Below are 20,791 nucleotides of genomic sequence, written 5' to 3'. Positions count from 1 at the left end.
TAGGACTCATCCTAGTCATAACCCTCCCCATTAACTCCAGCCCATTGCTCCAAATCTTCTATATAGATTCTTCTGCATGTTGTGTTTCAGCGTTTTTGGCAACATGAGTCCCAAAACTAAAGGAATCTTCATCTTTCAAAGTTTAAATGGAAAACATCTGACATGCCATAAGTGTTACTTCCAGTCTGGACTGACATCTTTTTGTGACCCCACAATGCAGCTGTTTCAACTCAATTTCCCATCCACCTTTTTCTCTGAGAAAAAGAGAGATGATTTCTCTTTGCAAAGATAAGACTTCCAACAAGCTGTCTAATAAAACAGTACTACTGCAATGCTGAATTATCACTGGATATCCTTGAAATACCATCCCTTCTGTGGCTTTTCACTCCCTTTCCACTCCCCTCCTCTTGCCTCGCTCAGTGACGCTATCTCCTTGACCTTCGATCGCTGCCTAACGGGCTTATCTCCCAGCGTTTGAAAGGTGAGATATTTGGATGCGAGCGCACGAAGACTTGCGCTCATTCAAAAGGAAGCTGTTGACAGAATTAGGGAGGGACGATGGAAACAAGAGCAGAGATTACAACGGCGCGGGGAGACGAGAAGAGACAGCGTATAGTCTTCTGTCTAATTCGGGAATAAAGCCGCCTGTTGACGTCCCCGCCATTTTAATTTCAGCTGCCTTGTACGGAAGGCGTGATGTCCCACATTTTCGTTTTCCTTGCTGGGGAAAGCTCGCCCGAGCCTTTTGATATCTGCGAGCGTGGCTAAGACGCTCTCCGCTCCCTTCGTGGTCCTCCCTTTGAAGATCCCATTCAATGTGTGTCACTGTCAAAGTCAGGGACTCCCCGCAGAGCAGCTTAGGCAACACACAGTAAAATAAGGAGAGGATGACTTTTCATCTCTTCTGCCTTGTCCTCCCACGATCTTGTCCCCCAGCACTAATAAGCTGAGTTGAGCTCTTGCTCCTCATTTAACTCTTATGGACTTGGATCTACAGAAGCATCTCAAAGGTCTTTCCTACTGACCGTCATCGTTTTGTATGTTGCTGACATTTTGGGTAAAGTACAATTTGGGTTGATATTCTGTTCTCAATGTCACATCAGGTGACTCCACCAGATGGCATATACCAGATTTATATTCTCTAACGGATGTTACACCAGGCGGCGTTAGTCGTGTGTCTTCAGGTGATGTAAGATATGTAACTATCGATGTCATTCAGACGGCACCATCAGGTGCTTATAACAATAATTTGATGCGGTGGCTGAAAGACGGAGGCGTAACGATGGAGTCAAGTCCTCCGGCTGCCTTTGAATTGCAAAATTGCTCAGCACAGGTCATGGCTGAGTTGAGAGAGCACAGGTGGGGCAAGCCTCTAGTCCGGCGAGTCGTCAGTAGATAATAATAAATCTGAAAGAACTTTGAAAGAAATCCCTCAAAATGTGTTGGAATATAACTTTTGCCGAGGTTTTTGCTGTGGTCAGTTTTGTAGATTCAAATTTACATTTTTTTCTCATTTAACCAAAAAAGTATTTATCATTAGAAACGAGAGAAAATATACAACATTGTAAACGGAGTAGTATGTGTATTTCTGTTTGTATTTACATCTTATTTCAAAATGGTGACTGGAAAAAATCGTTGATAACTTTCTTAATCAATCAAACACTTTTTGTTGGAATTACAACAGTAACACTCTTTGCATAGTTGCTATCCATCTGTTTGCCTGTTTCCACTGGTATTGTAGGGATTTAGCATTAGTGATGAGCTCCAAGTGTTTGTGGTTGGAAGGCATTCCTGCCATCACCCTAATCTTTAGCTCCTACCACAGATTTTACATCACATTCAAGCTGGAACTCCAGAATCTTAATATTACTTGCAAGAAGAAGAAACCTGTTGAAAACTTTAATAATGTGGGAATAAAAATAAGTTTGGGCTTAAATGTGTCTTCAGTGGCAGAATAATCTTGTTGTGAGAAATGGAAGAAATTTGACAGGATTTTCTTTTTAATTAAATGTTCAGGAGTTTTAATGTACAAGCCTAGAGGATTGACTTTCTCTGTAAGGACCCACCAATCGCTGGTGTAAAAGCCATCAAGTTCCGCATGGGATTACGCTTGTTCATTCATTCCCTCGCATGCCTAGAGCCTGTCCTAAATCAAACTTTCAAACTTGTCAGTGAAAAATAATTCCCTGCAGTGTGCTGTAGCTTACTGTAGAATAATAAAGCTTCTCAGGGAATACGGTTTTGTAGGAGAGATGTAGCTTAGGTGCAATGTTTAGGTTTAGGACGTAGGTGTGAAAGTAGCATTCCTGTGAGTGGCTGGAGTTAAGGTTTCCCAGCAGAACATTACCTATATGTATCACTTAACCTTTGTTTCCAAAACTCTAGACTGAAATAGTTGTAGACATGCATTGACACAGCTGTCAATTGATCCCATGAAGGGTTATGCTGACATTTAGACCCTGAACTCATTTCTTAATCAGTGTTTTTTTTTTCCCCTGCTTCAGTGGATGGATATATTTAGTGCCATGCTGTATATATATAAATTGCAATATCATTGTTGCAAAATTGTTTATTTTCCAATTAAACTGTGCAGATTATTTGCAATTATAATAGGGGGGGGGGGAATCCTTGAAATTATTTGTTATTATCGTCATCTCAATCCTCTTTTCACTCAAACCTAGCATGTTAGCTACGAATTAAACCATCTGTATTTATCTTTTTTACATAAAATCTAGTTTTTCATTTGTCGTTTGGACCATGACAATCAGCAAAAAAAATAAAATAAAATAAAAGAGAATTCACTCTGAAAATATGGAATAACATGCACCATGTTACACTAAGGTGGACTTGGAGTGCAACCAGCAGCATCAACTAGCTTGACTTAGCTTGGAAACATGACAGTAGTTTGCCTCCTGTGAAGATGCAAGCATTTAACATCTGTTGAATCAGTGTCATGTCCCAAGGAGATAAAATGTTTTTGTTTTAATTGTTATAAATGACTAACATCAGCTTAGAGCCGTCACGTCTGTTTAGCTGTTAGCAGAGTACCTGTTAGCTCGGTAGCTGTTAGCCTTCCACTGCTCTGACTACAAAATCACTGATGTGACATATTTACAGTAATCAGAGAAAACAAAACTGAAACTACTTAGCTTCAAAAAGTCATTTAACATGTAAAGATAACTTTGAAGTTTGCTAAAATCTTGATAAATGGTTGAAGACGTGCGTCTGCACAGGAATATTTTCAACATGCTATGTGGAAGACTCCAGAAAAGCGGCGACCGTTCACTTTTATCTCTGGACTCCATGTTGCTGCTCAGATTGTAAACATGTTACAGTGGAGTGAGCTCACTCTTCTGAACAGAAGAACTAAGGATTGCTGTGTAATAGGCCTCAGCCTCTGGCTTCCTGTATTACCATGTAATGTAATTTGAATACCAAGCTTTGAAACACAGTGCACACAAAAACAAGCCCCATGCAGTTAGTGGTCATCACTCTGGCTTTGAGGTTAAACAGAATTTGATGCAGTTTGGCTTAAATACACTTTATCATCTTCAGCTGCATTAACTGCCTTTTATGACGTTACATTGTCCAGTGAGTGACTTAGCATGTTCTGCCCGGCTGTTGTAAGAAAAGCACAACATAAAGTATGCAAATAACGTCTGGCCCCGAGTGTGGCCTGTTAGCTTGAGTGTATAAATGTGGAAGCCCTGAAAGATGCATAACTACTTCAATATTTTTTGTTATGGAAAATATGGACTCAAACCTGGAGCAAAGGTTTCCTGTTTCATAATTATGATGAAACATTTTTCCCCGAAAAAGATGAGTGCTAAAAATAAAAGACTTAAATAATTCTACATCCGACATGACAACTTAAGTTCATGTAAATGTCTTCGCATTTACCGAGTCAATTTAATTTGCTTGAAATAAATAAATTGCCTATTCTGTCAAATATTGCTACTGGATAAAAAATGTAGCAAGCAGATCTTACCCGTTACAAAACCTCCAATTATTTTATATCTTTCATTACAACCCTCTGCAAACAGACATGCAAATGACTGAAGATGCATATGTGGAAGTTATGTAACGTTTATAGCGTGTTTAATTATATATAAACTCCGCTAACTTTTTGGCACCTAATATTTGATGGCGTTTGCCAGCAAAATCCGGAGCAAATATTTTTTCATATCATTTTCCTGATGCCAAGAAACCTCGGGCTCGAAAGATATTGTAAGGTTTTGACTTATTTTAGTCTGTGCCAACCCTGGCTTGTTTGTTGTACGCCTGATTTACTCCTTTGCACATGGATTTACAGACCGATTCCATCGAAATCCCTCAGATTTGTTTACAGGAGGGAGACTTACTCTGTGTGCCGTGCGTGTTGGGATTTCAGGGGGCGAAGCGCGAAGAGGAAGAATTTGTTTCCAGCAGCATTAGTGAAGTCTCGCAGTTTGGCGCGTCTGCTGGCCACTCGGTCCAACACAGGAAAACTTGTTCTTCTGTCTCTCGCAGACACACGCGTATTGACGGCGTCTCTATCGCTACGGCGACACTTGCATGTGTTGCCATGTGAAAACATTGGGAACAGACTCAATCTGTTCAGGTCTAATGTGTCTGCCGTGATTCAGACGACACACAACAGTCAGGCTCGTCACTTCCACCCCACAGCAGATGGTTTTTGGTCTGGAGTTTAAACTTGGCCTCTTTGTTTCTCCTAAATATGCTCACATTTTTCTTTCTCACAGTTCTCAGGTTTAGATTTCCTCTGGTTTGTCAGCAAAAAAACTAATTGGAATATAAGCGAGATTTTTGCCAACAATCTCTTGGCTAAGTTGTTTATTTAATAGCTACAAAATTGACTTGATTCATTTTGTTTTAATAGAGAAAGCTGGGTTCAAAAGCTGACATTTCCTTCGTTCAAGAATAAGCTGCTGGAGATTTTGACATTTGGACTTTGAGTCATTATTGCAATTTAGAAAAAGGTTAAGAAGGCTGGGAATACGAGGAGCTGCAGCCATGAGCACATTTTCCTAAATCTGACATGAAAATATTTCAGAGGATTTATCATAACAAGAGGTTTTTTGGTTTTTCATCTAGAGAAACAAGATTTTGGATACATTATTTGAACCGTTTATAAAGCAGTTGAATGTTGTTGTTTTTGTTTTTTTTAGTTGTCCTGAAAACAGAAGTGGAATCATTATTATTATTTAAAGCTTTCAGCCTGATAAGATATATCTTTTCTTCAGAGCAGATGAAAAACCTTTCACGGATTAGGTCAGTCAGGCAGTTTGACAACCTCGGTTTCCCAGCTTGAGCTCGCACTAAACGTGTTCGCAACAAAGTGAGAGTAGTGTGGGATTAGCAACAGTGTGTCTAAATTTAAAGGTCATCACTGGTAAAATGTTGGACTTTCCCACGAGGGACCTGAAGCCTTGTGCATGAGAGTATGTCATTTAAAACGAAGGTTGTGGATAATGTCTGTTTTCCTTAAAGAAAAGAGATGAGCTACAACAAAACTTTCAATTTTACCTTGGTGTTTACAGGCACAAGTAGGGATTTAGTAACTATTAGACAAAACTAAATATTTGTTAACTTTTTGCTAATAGGCTTATTATTTAGTTCACTTTATCCTAACACATGTTTCCACTACCGGAGCTTTTTTCCAGGTACCAGTTGATTTATTTATTAATAGCCTTACAGTTTTCTGACATCATTTGAAATAGCTTAGCAAAGTTCATACTTTGCTAAATTTAACTGTAATACAATTTATATTATTAAACATTCGTTTATGGTTGTCTGTGTCTGAAGTTTCAATTGTTTGATTATGAACAATTTTGGTTACTTTTTGCTAACAAGCTAACTATTTGTTAGGTTTTGAAAACGAGCTATTGTAGTTTTTGCACACAAAAAAAAAAAATATATATATATACATACATATTTGTTACTGTGTTGACATATTTCAAATGTCTGTTACTTTTATGTAATATGCTCACTACTTCTATTTTCAAGCTACAATCTATTTCAATTACTTTTTATTTTATTTTGTTCATTTAAAAAGGATAAAAAACTAAATATTTGCTCATATGCTAACTATTTATTTTGGGTTTCCTTAATATGCTAAACATCTGGTCTCTGATACTATTCCAAATATGTATGTAGCTTTTTGCTAACATGCTATCCTTATCTGTTACTTTTTGCTAAAAAGTTATCCCTATCTGTTACTTTTTGCTAACAAGCTATCCTTATCTGTTACTTTTTGCTAACAAGCTATCCCTATCTGTTGCCTTTTGCTAACAAGCTATCCCTATCTGTTACTTTTTGCTAACAAGCTATCCTTATCTGTTACTTTTTGCTAACAAGCTATCCTTATCTGTTACTTTTTGCTAACAAGCTATCCTTATCTGTTACTTTTTGCTAACAAGCTATCTTTATCTGTTACTTTTTGCTATCATGTTAACATTTTCTGGTACTTGGTACTAGTATGCTAACGTTTCCAGTTGCTCTTTGCTAGTATGCTAACTTTTTCTGTTGGTTTTTGTTGATATGCTAACTTTCCGTTAGTTTTTGCTACTATGCTAACTGCTAGTGTCGGTTTTTACAAACCTAATGCCATTACTGGCGATAAATAAATATTGCCGTTTCCTCTTTTGAAGTACATTTAAAATGGCTTTGACTTCTAGCCAAATCATAGGACTATGGACACTGATGCATTTGAGAAGATGTTAGTTCCACATGAGGAATCAGACGTATTATTGGAAAGGCTGTTGCATCTCAAATAATCTGAGAAGCGTTATATTCCATGATTTCTGCCTAGAATTGAGTTTTTTCAAATTTTGCATCGATTGGCTTCAGTCCCGGCGTCACCAGTGGACAATCTGCTGTCTGTCTTCTGTCAGGGTGGGGTTTTCTGGACAATATTGCGTCACTAATATTCTCTAATTTTCCAGGGGTCACCCTGCGGACTCCTGCACTCACTCCCACCCACCACTTAGCAAGCAAACAGATTTATTATCTTGTTTTCGGGTCTGTGGACGGCCGCCTCGAACACAGGCTGAACTGTGCCTTTGCTCTGACTCATCGTTGTGTGTAACTATGTTTGCAGAGCTTTCAGTTTTGCTCTCAAAAAGCGTTTTAGTTGAAATGACTAAAAGTGATAGGAGCGGCTTACGTTTCCCTGGAAAAATCCCCACAATTTTCAAACCCGCCAGAGGTAGAGACAGAAAATGACGAGCAGAGCCAGAGAGGAATAATTAAAAAAAAATTTTTAAAAAGAGTGACACTATTTTTATGCGCAGCTGGAGCTAAGTTTAGCTCCGCGGCTTTGCACCCTCACAGGGGGAACCTGAGGTGCAATCAGTCACCTCAGTTTGGGATTCAGATTGATTCAGGTCAGGATGAAAGACTCCAAATTATTTATTTCTTCTGCTTAGAAGCAGCTCTGCATGAAACAAAGCTAGCTAAATTTATTTGCACTTAATTTCTGAGGTCTTGGGTCTCAGTAACGGCAATACTTTTAATATTCCTAAAGATGCATTACAACTAGCTTCACCCCGTCTTGTTTAGTTTTATTGCATCTCTATGACCAAATCTGTTTATGAGTCGGAATAATGATTTCAGAAAGAAATTCTGGTCGTTTCCTCCCCACCGAGTAAAACTCAGACATTCCAACAAAACGAGGTTTGTCGCCACAGAATCCAAGCTGGACTTGTCCATAAAAAGTGCCGATTGATTTTTACGAGGATTTTATCTGATTGGCCAATGTAAAGCAGCACATAACTGGAGTGAAAAGGAGACACAGTTTGCAATAATACTTAGAAATGAAAAGTCAGAAAAGCCTCGTTTTAATCTAGTTAAGCAGATTCCAGGGAAACCAAATGCTATAAGAAGTCGATGTGTAATTTCATCTCCATCTTTAAAGACCTTCAGAGGTTTTTCGGAAAACAGTCGTGAACAAACGGCATCTTGGAGACCCAAGAACAGTTTAATGTTTAAAGCTGTTGTTTTATTCCCAGCTTTTGGCGTCTCTAGGAGCTCTGCTGATTTTGTTACGTAAAAATGGAGGCAGTGTGACACATCAGTAAACCCATGCAGGCATGGCTGTCCACTTAAACTGGCTGATAAGGATGACAACTAATTAAGAGTTTTTAAAAAAACCTCAAGTTTTTGTGCTTTTATAGCGTTTCGCAAAACTGCAACGGAAACACTTTTTCGCGTCCCACTAGTCACAAGACCAACAACCGGGCGTTACCACTGGCGAAAACGTAGAAGAAGATGACAGGAAGTAGCGGGAGGATGATGGTTTGTCCTTGTCCCGAATCCGTAGCTCTTCTGTAAAGTCGCATACAGCAATTTCCACAAAACGCAGCACACGTAACCGCTCCAAAGTTTAAGGGGTTTTTGTCATTCCAACGCCTGAATAAGACGTCGACGTCTCCTGATGGATAACAGGTGCTGGGCTCAAGTCTAAATATATCTCATGTTTCTAGTAACATCCATCACTCCCATGACTTCTAATGATTTATTATGACTTATTAAATCGCATTTCTTACGTAATTGAAACACCGCAATTGAGAAATTGTGTTTTATTGACATTAGCAGAACAGTGACAAAGATTTGCGCACATTTGTAATGGAAACACGGCTACTGAAAACATGAGGAAGTAGATACTCTGGGAAGCTGAGAGTAAGAGAACCGGCACACAAAACACTTCGAATGTAGGGGGGTGTATAGATCACACACCCCTACATTCAGACATGGTGGTGGGAGGATCATCCTTCCAATAGGACAATGACCCAACAGCCAGAGCTACCAGGAAGTGGCTTAGATAAAAGTTACCCTACTAAACACACCAGACACCAGAGTGTAAGGATATGAATAGTTTTGCATGGAACTATATCACTAATTAGCCATGGCTTCCAAAGTCATTCAACACAACAACGAACTAGGCTTTCTGGTATTTCAAGTTGAATTTAGAACTTGGTTAAGGAATAAACTTAGAACCTCAGTAGAAATACTGGACAAAAGCTGTAACCTGCACTTCTGTCCCTCTTTAATTTGGCTTTTTCCTGTTGTCAAGTTAAGAAAACATGTTTGAGAACCAGTTTTAGGTTTACATTTTGTCTCCTCAATCCTCTCTGTTTGATTAATTCGTCATTACGTTTCAGAGTAACCCAACTGTGACCAGTGGTCCACAGTCTCGTCTGGCCGCCTTATTTTATTCTGAAGCTGCCAGAACGAAGGAAGACGGGGTTAAAATGTGACCAGCAATAAACACACACATAACCACCGGCGTTATTACTCCGTTCATGGCTGCACCCCTGATTTGTATTCAGTGGCTGTTGTGGAGCTGAGTTACGAGGTCTCTTACTCCGAGAGGTTTAATATTAACCAAAGAGAAGGCGAGCTAAACTCAGCGCTCCTCTCCTCTCCAGGCAGAACGCAGCGATGGAAACGCTGCCTGTAAAACAGGGGGAGGCGCGCTCCAAAAGAACTCTGAGTTGTTAGATTGAGCCAATTCATCACTGAGTTAACAGCCAAAGAGGAAGAATAAAACACACAAAACTTGCGCTAAGGGGCCATAGAGAGGCCGAGGAGCGGAATCGAAACAAGGCGAGGAAGGTAAAGGGAACCTGGAGGACGGCGCACAAATCACAGCCTACACTGACTGTCGCTACGCGCAAACCACCTGAAGCTCTCATTTCCACTGGGTGGGGCGCAGACAGCTTCAGGAGGAAAGATTTGAAATCAACAGTACTGAACAGAAACGAGGCTCGGATAGACGGGTCAGATTCTTTGACTGTCAGGTTTTATATTTACTCAATTTGAACTGACCATAGCTATGCAGAAAGTGGTTTTATGTATATTTCTTTATGTAATTAGACAGCGGAGTTATTTGGGGAACTGATCTTGTTTCAGAAAAAAATTATAGTTTGTCAAATAAGTTGAAACTTTATGTAAAAGTTTATTCTTGCGTGTATTCTTTTCCAAATATTTAACACATAAACACAATATGCTTCCATCAACAAAATCCAAACTCGTGGGTAGAGATGATATCCAATGATGGCATCTACAGAACAAGATATTTTAGCAGAATACTTTCATAAATCATGTAAAGGCCTTAAACATTACCTCACAGAAACCTTTGTTTCAGGAACAAAGAGCTAAATTATTCAGTCCATGTTGCACTAGACCGCACGTTGTATATGCATTTTCTGGTTTGGTTTGGATTCAAAGCTTTGAAAATGCTGGTTTATGAATTTGAGTGCAATTGGGTGTAATTCGTTCTGGTGTAATGTATAACAAGAAAAACGCTGTTTAAATTAAGCCAATTTTCCATTCACAGGAAGCTAAAACATATGATTAAAAATGAAAGAAAAACCTATCGATACAGTATGCTAACTGTAGTAGCACAACTGATGATAAAATCAGTAAAGCAAGCAACTTTTTCAGTGTAAATGGGACCTTTGAAACTGATACCAACTTCAACATCATTATAGTTAGCCATTCGTGGTATTCTGACAGCAATGACAAATCCTTTGCATCTTGTCTTTCAGTGCTTCGTTATGCTAGCCAAAATGCTACCAGACAAACAGTGTCTGACTGTTGTCAGTAAGTTCAAACCTTTGAATTATAAAACTGCTTCATTTCTTCAGTATAAGAGATGCAGATGTTCAAGTTTGAACTTGAACTAAAACAGGAACTAAGTAGCGCTATATGACTTAGCCACATTGAGGAGAGGTGCGGCATTGTTACATTATACCGAAATACACAAACATATCAAGCATTTTCAACAAAACCAGTTGGATACAACAACAACTAAAGCAGGACAGAAGTCTCTGTCTCCAGGCTATGGAGAGGTCTTTTAAAAATGTTCCAGGAGACCACGTCCTTTTAGCATTCTGCTAAAAGTTATAAGTTTTAACCAAACCCTGGTTTTCCAAACTCTTTAGGGGCATTTTGTGCAGAGAACCAGGGGGACCCAACGGGACCGATGTGTCCACCACTAAAAACTGGTGGCCTCTGTGAAACACAGGGCGTCCATGTTGGAATCCAACAAAGTCCAAATCCGATGAGAACTGAAACGGTGTCAATGTGTCCACCGATCCCACAAAGCATTCCAGTCTACGAACACGTTTGTTGACCAGTTTTAAGCTAAAATCTCATTATCATTAGATTGTAACTACTCGCCTCAGACTGACCTCGAACCTGATTGGACCTCCGGCGGGGGCATGAAGTGAGAGCGCTCTGTTTGTCCACGATAAACTTTGCTGACTGATACCTTGATTCTCTCAATCACAAAGGCAGCGTTTGCGTGAACCCCCGTTTTAGTCCACCCTGTCTTTGTCTCAAGAGCAGCAAACTCGAGGGTGAGTCGAGGACATGACGTGAACTAACACACCCGGTGTGGTCAAGGAATTACATTTTCCAGAGCTGTGTGTGTGTGTGTGTGTGTGTGTGGGTGGGTGGGTGGGTGGGTGTGTGTGCGCGTCAACGTCAGCCCTCTGGGAGTCATGTTTCACATTTGGCAGCTCTCTGTTCATCATCAATACAAACTGGTCATGTGAATCCACAGCAAACAGCTTCATCAAATGTCCTGCTGCTTTTGCAGTCTCATACCGGCGGTTTAAGCGCAGGTCCGGGCTGATTTAGCACTCCGTAGAAACTACGAAGCCTCGTCGAAGGAGAGGTTTGTGTTTTAACTGGTACCTTCTGCTCTGGCGGCGCCGGAAGACTCATTTTCTAGAGATTAATAGAAAGAAGGGGGAAAAAAAGCTCAGCTGTTAACTGTTAATTATTAATGCTGCTGCTTTTAAAGGCCTGCCCTATTTATTGTTTTCTCAGTTGCCATGCCAACTGTTTCTATGCGCTACGGTCGCGGGGATCGCAAAACGACTTCTATCCTCGATTGTTCGGTTCGGCCCATTAAAAACTCAAAGAGTTACTTATGTGGCTTTCACGTGGCGTTTCTTTGAAATGAGAGTGAAATGAAGCCTCCTGGTGCCGCTCGCTTCAGGAAAAAAAAAGAAAATAAAATAACACGCTGAAGCAATCACTCCATTTGATATGGGCTCTGCTTATTTAACACTTTACTTGAACCACATAATTGCGTTGGAAACTGGGCTGCCTCGCTGTACTCAAACTGTTAATTAAAAGTCATAAGAGTCGGTATTTTCAGAGTTTGGTCGATGTAATGAGAGATTCAAAGACTTGGGCAAAAGTGCAAAGATCTCTTGTTGTGGTCGAAAGATGTGACATATACTAGAGTGAGAGCAGTAAAAAAAAAAAATGATTGAAAATCTGCACTGAATTTGCCATGCGGGCCACATGTACTGTTGAGAAAGACCCCCGGGTTCAGGACCTTCTTCTCTACAAAACGTGCCATAAAGCAGCTTAAAGCGACAGAAATACCTGGCTGGAGTTTTCAACGCAAGACGGAAATCAATAAAAGCAGAAACCCGCGTCTGGTGCTTGTCATTTTCTTTAAACGTTTCTGTAATTAAGCGTTCATGGGGTTTTAAACCGAGTTTGTGCATTTTAGGTGTTTCCTCCTAACAGCGCCATCGGCCAAGAAAAACAAGTGATTTACAGCTTTTCCTTTTTGTTCTTGCTTTACAGGAAAGATTGAAAATAACTTCCACACTTGGCCGATTTAACAGTGCTGGGAAGGTGTGAGCCTTTCTTTTTTTTTTACAGCTGGACTGCGATCTCCAAATCTGGCCAATAGGAAGCCTCGCTCTGCGGCCACGTGCTGGTGGCTCGCGCAAGGGAATGGTGGGTTTGTGCGGTGAATCAAAGGCATGCACGCGGCTCCCCTCTCTCTGCCCTCTTCCCCCAGGAGCAGATGGCGTCTCAGTTGGCCCTCTTATGAATATTGATACAAAGGGTCTTGGTAAACAACAGGGGGGTAGCCACGATTGGACCAGAAATCCTGCCCAAAGAAACTTCCGCAAAAAGCAACAGAGTGAGGAAGGGGATTTGGTTTTGCCAAAAAAAGAGAGAGAGAGAGAGAATCAAATCAGGTGTGAAGGAGTGTGAGTAAGGAGGAGAATGAGGTAGTAGCTAGTGATGGAGTCAATCCGCTGGAAAAGCTCTGAGGCTCAGGATCCACCTGGAGACCAAACCCTCCCCAATCCCACCAGCTTTCGTTCGGGGTCTGCCGGTCCGTCGCCGGACCCCGGGGCCAGGAGGGAAGCTTAGCATCCCCAACACGTCCCAACGCCTGGAGTCTGGTGAACGGACCAAGATCCTTGTCCTCCAGCTGGTGCCGGCGGCCAGCTGGAGCGACTCTTATCCAATCAGAGAGCAAGTGGATCAAAAGGGCGGCTCCTCCAGCGCAGAAACATTCCTGAGAATTAAGAGTTTGTTTTGTGGAAAATCTGCATCTGTGCAGCAGAGGGCATCTGCCCTTCAACATTAGACAGATTAGTCTGGAGCACTTCCAACCACTTCTTGATACTCATTTTTATGCTTTGGCATTTACATAAGGCTTGATATTGTAATCTACCTGACCTGTTTAATTTGATTTGTGAATGCTGCACAGGATTTTGGTGACGTTAATAACTGATTTCTAAATAAAGTCGACATCTTGAATCACTTCCTTGCAATAGGATTTGAACTCCTTGAACTTTTTTTCCACTTAGTCTACATTAGAATCACAAACTTCAGTATGTTGTGTCAGAATTTCTTGCGTACTAACTATGTTGTGCATTACTGTGAAGTCGAAGGAAAACTAAGTTTTTCTTCTTTTTTTTTACAGATAAAAAGTTGACCACACTAAAAACATTTTTCATTAAGTCCACATTTCTGTTGTGAGAAACAGATTGAGGTAACATTCGAATTTCAAATGCCGCGTTTTCATTAACTGTCGGTGGGAAATCATCGTAATGAACAGAAATAGGGGCAATGAAACATCCATCTGCGTGTCATAAATCCATTTAATGTGTTTCACTTAGTTCCTCAGATAACTGTGCTTCTCAGTAATATTCTCCTTTAATGAATGCGTCCGAACGCGCGACTTTGTGTTGGCCTCTCGCGTCAAATCCTAACCAAATAAACCAGTAAAGTTGGTGGTTCTAATGCGACCAGAAAAGCGGAAAAAGTTAAAAGGAGTTGTGGTTCACGTGGCCAGGCGCCGCATCTCCTGCAGCTGTGTCTGCGATGCGGCTCCGTGTAGGGTTAGACAGGAGGAAGGAAGGATGTCAGACCGGCAGAAAACTAAAGGAGAGGAGAAAGAGAGGGATGGAGAAGAGGAGAAAACATTTGGTATTATAGTTAAGAGTTGTTCGGCTCTTGACTGTGAGGACACAACCTCTGCCTTGAACAGGAAGCCCCTGTAGCCCCTTGCATAATGAGACAGTCAGACAGATGCACTTCGCTCAAGGCCTCCATCAGGAACAAACAAGACTTCATGTCTCTTAATTACAGGAGTTGTTGTGGGATAAATCTAGATCACGCAAACACTCTAAAAGTTAAGAAATGACACACAAAATACACATTGTTTGGGGGGGGAGACATATTTTTGTACTTCTAGGCTCTAAAATGTCTTCAAATCCATCCGTATGAGATGGGTTAAACTGAGAGGCGGAGAGTGTTAGTGGTAAACACACACAACCCCACACACGCGTGTGTCTAGATTGGGGGAAAGTGGGGGCGGCTGAATCCCTAAAGCCAAAGTTTGACAGTCGTTTAAAGCAAGAGGGGATGGAGAGGAGCGGGGCGGCGGGGAAGGGGTGTCACTTGACAATAGAGAGAGAGAGATTCAAAGGGAACCATCAGAGAGGGGAGGGGCGGAGGGTATCAGACCCAGAGGATAAGGCAGCTGGGACGGGCAGCTTTGGCTGGGAGCTGATCTCATTGTGCACTTGTCTCTCTCTCAAAAACACTCTGCACGAGTCGCTACGGCAAACAGGAGCCAAGCTGCAGTCTGCATCTCCGTCTCGTCCTCGTCATTTTCCTAGAATCCGAACGGGCCGGAGCATCTCCACCCTGGAAGCGAGTTGAATTCGAGAACTTCCTGCGCTCGCCAGATTTACCGCCACGTTTGGACTTTAGCGCGTGCCATGTAGAGCAGGCATGGTGGTCTACTTGAGGAAGAGCGTCCGCTCTCTGCTGTCGCTCTTCAAGAAGAAGGGTGAGTGCCGACTCGGACGGGAGGTCGTTTCGAGGCTCGGGCTCGGGATGACTTGTGGAGTTGGAGATGTCGTAGGGATCTGAAGACCGTTACAGTTCGCCGGCGACCGTCTTAATCCCCCCCAGGCTGGCTGTGGGGGTCTTCTTTAATGAGATAAAGGAGCTTTACTGACTTTTTCATTGATCATCTTAATCAACCACAAAAAAAAAAAATCCCTCAACCTTCTGCAGGAGTCTGGCAGAGTCTACGATGAGCGTCTTAACATTATTATTATTATTATTATTATTCATTATTAGCCCTAAAATGACTGCAGTTGTATTGTTTTCTACTATTCTATACAACCAAGTCCGAGATTTCCCACCTCCTTACATGAACGGTTCAGATGGTTCTGGTGAATGCAAGAGTGTGCACACACACACACACACACACACACGCATGCAGAGTGAATGCACGGCGTTACCTAATCAGGTGCAACTGAGAGTCGGTGTTGAAAAGTGACAAAGGAGGGAAAGAGGACACCTCACGTTGAGCCTTGTTTAGCTCAGCTTTTAGCCACTCCGCTTCACTTAGCTTCCTCTCAATCTCGCAACTTGAGACGCAATTAGGCTCTTTTCTGCTGCATTTATGTATGGAAACGGAAACCCCCAAACAGAGGACAAAACAGAACACACACACACACACAGACCGACTTTGTGAAAAAAATAATTAAAGGGGACGGGTGTGGGGGGAGTCTCAACATATACACATATTTATAACAAAGGTGCCAGTAGAACACTGTAGCGTCGCTAACGATGCACCTGAGCAGTCTGAAGTAAGTTTATCCTTTACTTCAGCGAATCAAGGCGTCTACAAACATGTCATTAGTCAAATCCACAACATCTTGAGTCATTTACGTTTTGGTTCTCAGATTGGGGAAAAACAAGAGAACATGAACACGTATGTTGGTCTTCACAAGTCAAAAGCTGGTTTCTCGCCTAAAATTGACCATATTTGCAGTGAGTATAACTCAACATTTGGGACAGTGGCCATCGAGAATGGAGGAGTCATGTTTATCTTCTCAAAACAGAGGATGTAAGAGTGAGAGAAAATACTTGAAGCGCAGCAAAAACAAAATAATTTTCCTCGTCTACTTTTCCATGTGTTTCCACAAAAAGCTCTAAACATTTCCCCACATTTTTCAAATATCTTCTGCAGGATTTTCAACCCTGTAAAACATTTCTACAAATAAAACGTTTCGGGGTTTTTTTCTTTCCTTTTTAACATGTAAAAATTCTTGTGCCATCATGCCTGGTTAATTCATCTCTTTCGTGTTTTGGGTGGTTTTGTTCCCGACTCTCGCGTATGAAACAAGAATCATCCTCTACTGATCCGTTTTGCTACAGCAGATGATTTTAAATGATTTTCTAGACACTTTTCTTAGTGTGTTGATCTACCAGTAGAAAAGTGGTACTTTATTTTGATTATGGATCGTAATTCATTATTGTTGCACAGTGATGTAAATGAACAGCCTATAGGGACATTTAAAACATTTTTTTGACTGTATTCTCACTAATTTTGCTTCCAGATTGCCAACAATCAAATGGCAATATCTTTTTTTCCCTCTTCTGTGTGTTTGGTATTACTGTATTATAAAACTTTTAGAATCTGTAAATAACTCAGAACGCCTCCTTTGAGACTTGTTCCTGGTTTTTGTCGTGACCACTTCCATATTTAATAATAATGCAGTGGCAGATGCTTAGTTTATGCGGTTCAGAACGGACTAAATGGTAACAAAATGGCAAGAATATGTTCTATATGTGCAATGCTGGTCATAAGTCAATTATGTTCTATGTCGTCACTTATGCTGCCATTCTGGGCTAAGTCTGTAATTACGTTGATGACTTGTGCGCACACCTGCATGGGTTCTTCAAATATATCTTGACTAATTTATGTGTTTTGTTTCAATCAACCTGCTGAGGGACAAGTTTATGAAAATTATTCTTGGGTTAGAGTTGTTAATTAATGTGCAATGTCCCTCTCCTAATTAGCATAAATCTGCTAATTTGAAAACAAATATAAAGTCGGACTAATTTCTACATAATGTCCTGTACGTTTTGGTACAAAATGGCAAATGAAGCCAGAGCGGGTTTGCCTCCTACAAACCCAACAACCCAAAACTACGTTTATATTCTTCTTTCCCTCCTGCAAATCCAAACACTGTTAGTCAAGTTAAAACTATCTGGGTTTGGCACAAAATCTGGCCACATTCTCCATCAGGTCGAGAAAGTCAGGCAAGTTCGGCTTTGGTTTCGTCCGCGTCGTGTTTGCCGGTGCTTCAGGAAGAACTCGATCCATTTCCCACACACAGGAGGTCCCGCCGCTGTGGGTCGCGTAGCATCTTAACAGGCGGACGGGCCAGATTATCTTATCCCGCGGGGACTAGCAGCGAGGCATTAAAACGCAGCAGGAGATTAGCCAGGTCGTGGCTGTTCAGCTAAAAGCCTCGGCCAGGTCGGGACATCTGTCCTCCGAATTCCTGAGCGTCAAAGGTGCAAGTAAACAAGCCGCCGCGGCAGGTGGAGTGCAGGATTCAGTGCGGGGAAGATGTGTGAGTCCACAGACACCTGCTGGCTGCGTGGAGGCAGTAACTTGAAAACAACACCATAACGGTTTAAAAGATGATTGTGTGTGATTTTGGCTGAAAGGTGAAACAGCAGGGGTAGTGTATGCTAGGGGTGGGCGATATGGACATGAAGTTTTATCGCGATATTTTATGCTATCGTGATAAAGATAAAAGTGACGATAAGAACAATTTACTTTTTTTTTAAGGTAACTGTACGGCTGTGACTGCATGGCGAAGCAGCAATCGGAGCCCCACAAACACAAATACTGCTTTTAAAAAACGTTCCCCATTTGAAATGGTCACCTCTAGGTAGAGATGCAAGTCTTTCAGCGTCTAGTGATCCGATTCAATTCCGATTTTTAGGGTCACGATTCCATTCCGAAACTATTTTTAAATCAAATGCAACTTTTTCTATTCAAACGGTCCAGAGATTCTGTTTCAATGATGTGACTAACAGTGTAAACAAACAGAACATGTATTTAAAACAATTCTATAAGGTTCCATACTGTATCAATTTTCATCAGCACGATTGATATACGACTCATTTATTGCCACACCCTTTTTAGAATCTGACATTTCCTTTCTTTTGTTTCCCCCTCAAGCAGCTGGCCCGAAGGGGAATGACGACCAGAAGCGGTTGACGGTTCACTACACGGCCTCCCAGCACTACCAGGAGAATGTGTTCATCGAGGGCAGCAGGCCTCAGTACCTGGAAGACTTACACACCGAAGCTCAGGAGGGGCTCAAGATACTACAACAGGAAGGTACGACACTCAAAGGCATCATTTATAAAACTACAGATGTGAAAGATGTAATAAAATCAGCAGCTTTGAGACTATCTTCTGTTGTTGATTTGTTTCGCGCAGAGGACAAGAACGGAGTAAACTTTGCGGACGATGAAAGCATCATCGTAAGTCGCCAAATAGCTTTGTAGATAATACAGCATTCACTTCCTGGAGATTCTAAGAATTCCTTCTAACTTATAAATGTGTGTGTGTGTGTGTGTGTGTGTGTTTTTACCCCTCCAGTCTACAGATACCCTCTGCCCGGAGCAAGATATCAGCTCCAAGGACAGAGGCGGCTCTCTGGGGTCGAGACCCAACGCTAACAGTGATGCCGCAGCAACTTCTGCTGTGTTGAATCGGCCTGGGATTACTCACCAAGGTAAACATTGCGTGTGTGTGTGTGTGTGTGTGTGTTTATTGGTGCTTTGCATCAATATTTTCTGCATCTTAAAGTTACAGGAGCTAATTATGTCAGCAGAGGAGCGGGTCTGAGTTTATTCCTGAGGTCACTGCTTTAACAAGAGTCATAGCCGGGAAAACTTACTAAAAGTGCATGACTCATTCTTCAATGCTCGATGCCTCTGCAGTTATGGTTTGAAGAACTTGACACTCATATGCAGAGATAAGGAGGGTTTTTTACTCCTGGAAGCATGTGAGACAGCTCTGTGGCGTTCTCTACACATCACCGCTGGAAGGCTGAGTCTGCCTGTCAGTACTACTGAGACTAAGAGAGACAGAGGCTGGATGTGCCCACGCAGTGAGAGCAATTGGTATTCTGATCATATATGATACTGATCGTACAGATCAAGGTTGTTTTGGTTTTTTTTAACCTCAAGGAAAGAATTTACTCAATGTGCCTTGTTGAGTTTTTAGTGAAAACAACAATATGGTCTCCTGTGGAAAATATAAATCTTCAGAGACAGTGCCCTGTAAGTATTTATATTGTTCAACTTTTTATCACTTTGATACTAGCTTTATCATCTATGTAGGAAAAACACTAAAAAACACTAAGAGGTTTGCTGAATGAGACCAAAATGAAACAAACACCGCACGCCACTGAAATACACCATTTCATTCTGTAGCATTCAGAATTTGATCAGCATTTTTTTCATCATATTCAACCGAATTTCAGCCAGACATCTGTGTAGCAGTTCAGAAGCCCTTTATGAGTATTTTGAAAACCTAAAATATTCGCTTGGTCAATAGTTTGTGCTTTTGCTAAAATGCTTGTATGATTTTACAAATTTGGGGTAGGTTTTTTATTGTTCAGTTTCATTAACGCTATTTTTATGATTATTTACAGTGTCATCTGGTTAAGTATGTTATTTAGTGAGAATTGTGGCCTGAAGAATAAATTACTTTAACAATTATCAGTTATCCAGCACTAATTAAAAAGTGTTATGTTAGCATGCTAAACCAAGATGGTAAACTTGTAAGTGTACACGCACAGGTTTGCTCAAGTTATTTTCTTTTGGAAGGGTAAGCTGCTAAATATCACCTCAAGTCTAACCGAATTTATGGCCCATCTTGGTGAGTAAAACGCTTTCATCTTTCCATCAGGCTCCACATTCAAGCCTTTGAATCCAGTAAAAAGATTCGATAGAAGCAGAAAGAGGAACAGGAGGACCACCATCATGGGCATTCCCAACCAGGTCCAGAAAGAACTTGGTACGTTCCCATCCATATTCCTTATGAAACAGAAAAGTGTTTAGTGTGACTTTATGAGTTAATGTGCCATTAACAGTGGCTCACATTGTTTACAGCTCTGAACAGAAGTTCCACCTTTCAGCCGCTTGTTTCGACTAATCATGAAAATCACAATGGTGACAGCCAGTCAAGTGTTGTTATCATTCCTACAGTGGACGGAGGGACTCCGTTAGCAAAAAAAGAGGGAGCAAGGGTACACCTTTCAGAACTGGAGGTAAGAAGATCCAAAGATTGAGTTCTAAATTAAAACGTCTGCTTCTGTTTTTTTCCGCCTTAACGTGGTCTTCTGTTAATGCCGGAGCAGGTCTTTAGGGATGAGCAGGTGGTGAGGAAGCACCTTCAGGGAGGGTACCAAGATGAGCAGACCCATCTCTGTCCTACAGTCAGACCCAAGTCCCTGGCATTTCCTGGAATGACAACATCCTTTTCACTCTCTCCATCAATGTTGCACTTCCTCCAAGAGCCTCAGGTAAGAATACCATCAGGGTTTGAGTTGAGGATTTACACACGTTTCATTTTCTAACATGAGACACTGCAGTTCCTCATTGTAATTTGACCAATCACTTTATT

General features: G+C 41.3%; 1 protein-coding gene across 7 annotated transcripts in view; it reads left to right on the top strand.

Annotated features, from left to right (window-relative positions):
* Window positions 1–20,791, top strand: part of kiaa1522 (KIAA1522 ortholog) — a 42,973-nt gene that overhangs the window by 15,752 nt on the left and 6,430 nt on the right. For 2 of the 7 annotated variants that reach the window (XM_023344780.1, XM_023344782.1), the window contains 6 exons: window positions 18,335–18,493; window positions 18,596–18,639; window positions 18,758–18,893; window positions 20,075–20,182; window positions 20,278–20,435; window positions 20,526–20,690. In XM_023344780.1, the coding sequence (XP_023200548.1) occupies window positions 18,335–18,493; window positions 18,596–18,639; window positions 18,758–18,893; window positions 20,075–20,182; window positions 20,278–20,435; window positions 20,526–20,690 (770 nt within the window). Of the gene's footprint in view, window positions 1–14,826; window positions 15,128–18,331; window positions 18,494–18,595; window positions 18,640–18,757; window positions 18,894–20,074; window positions 20,183–20,277; window positions 20,436–20,525; window positions 20,691–20,791 lie in introns of those variants that run through there. The other 5 variants (XM_023344779.1, XM_023344781.1, XM_023344786.1 and 2 more) reach the window with 4 other exon arrangements.

Source organism: Xiphophorus maculatus, chromosome 13 (genome assembly GCF_002775205.1).
Source record: "Xiphophorus maculatus strain JP 163 A chromosome 13, X_maculatus-5.0-male, whole genome shotgun sequence".
NCBI classification, from domain to species: Eukaryota; Metazoa; Chordata; class Actinopteri; order Cyprinodontiformes; family Poeciliidae; genus Xiphophorus; species Xiphophorus maculatus.
This window is presented reverse-complemented; position numbering and strand designations above follow the sequence as displayed.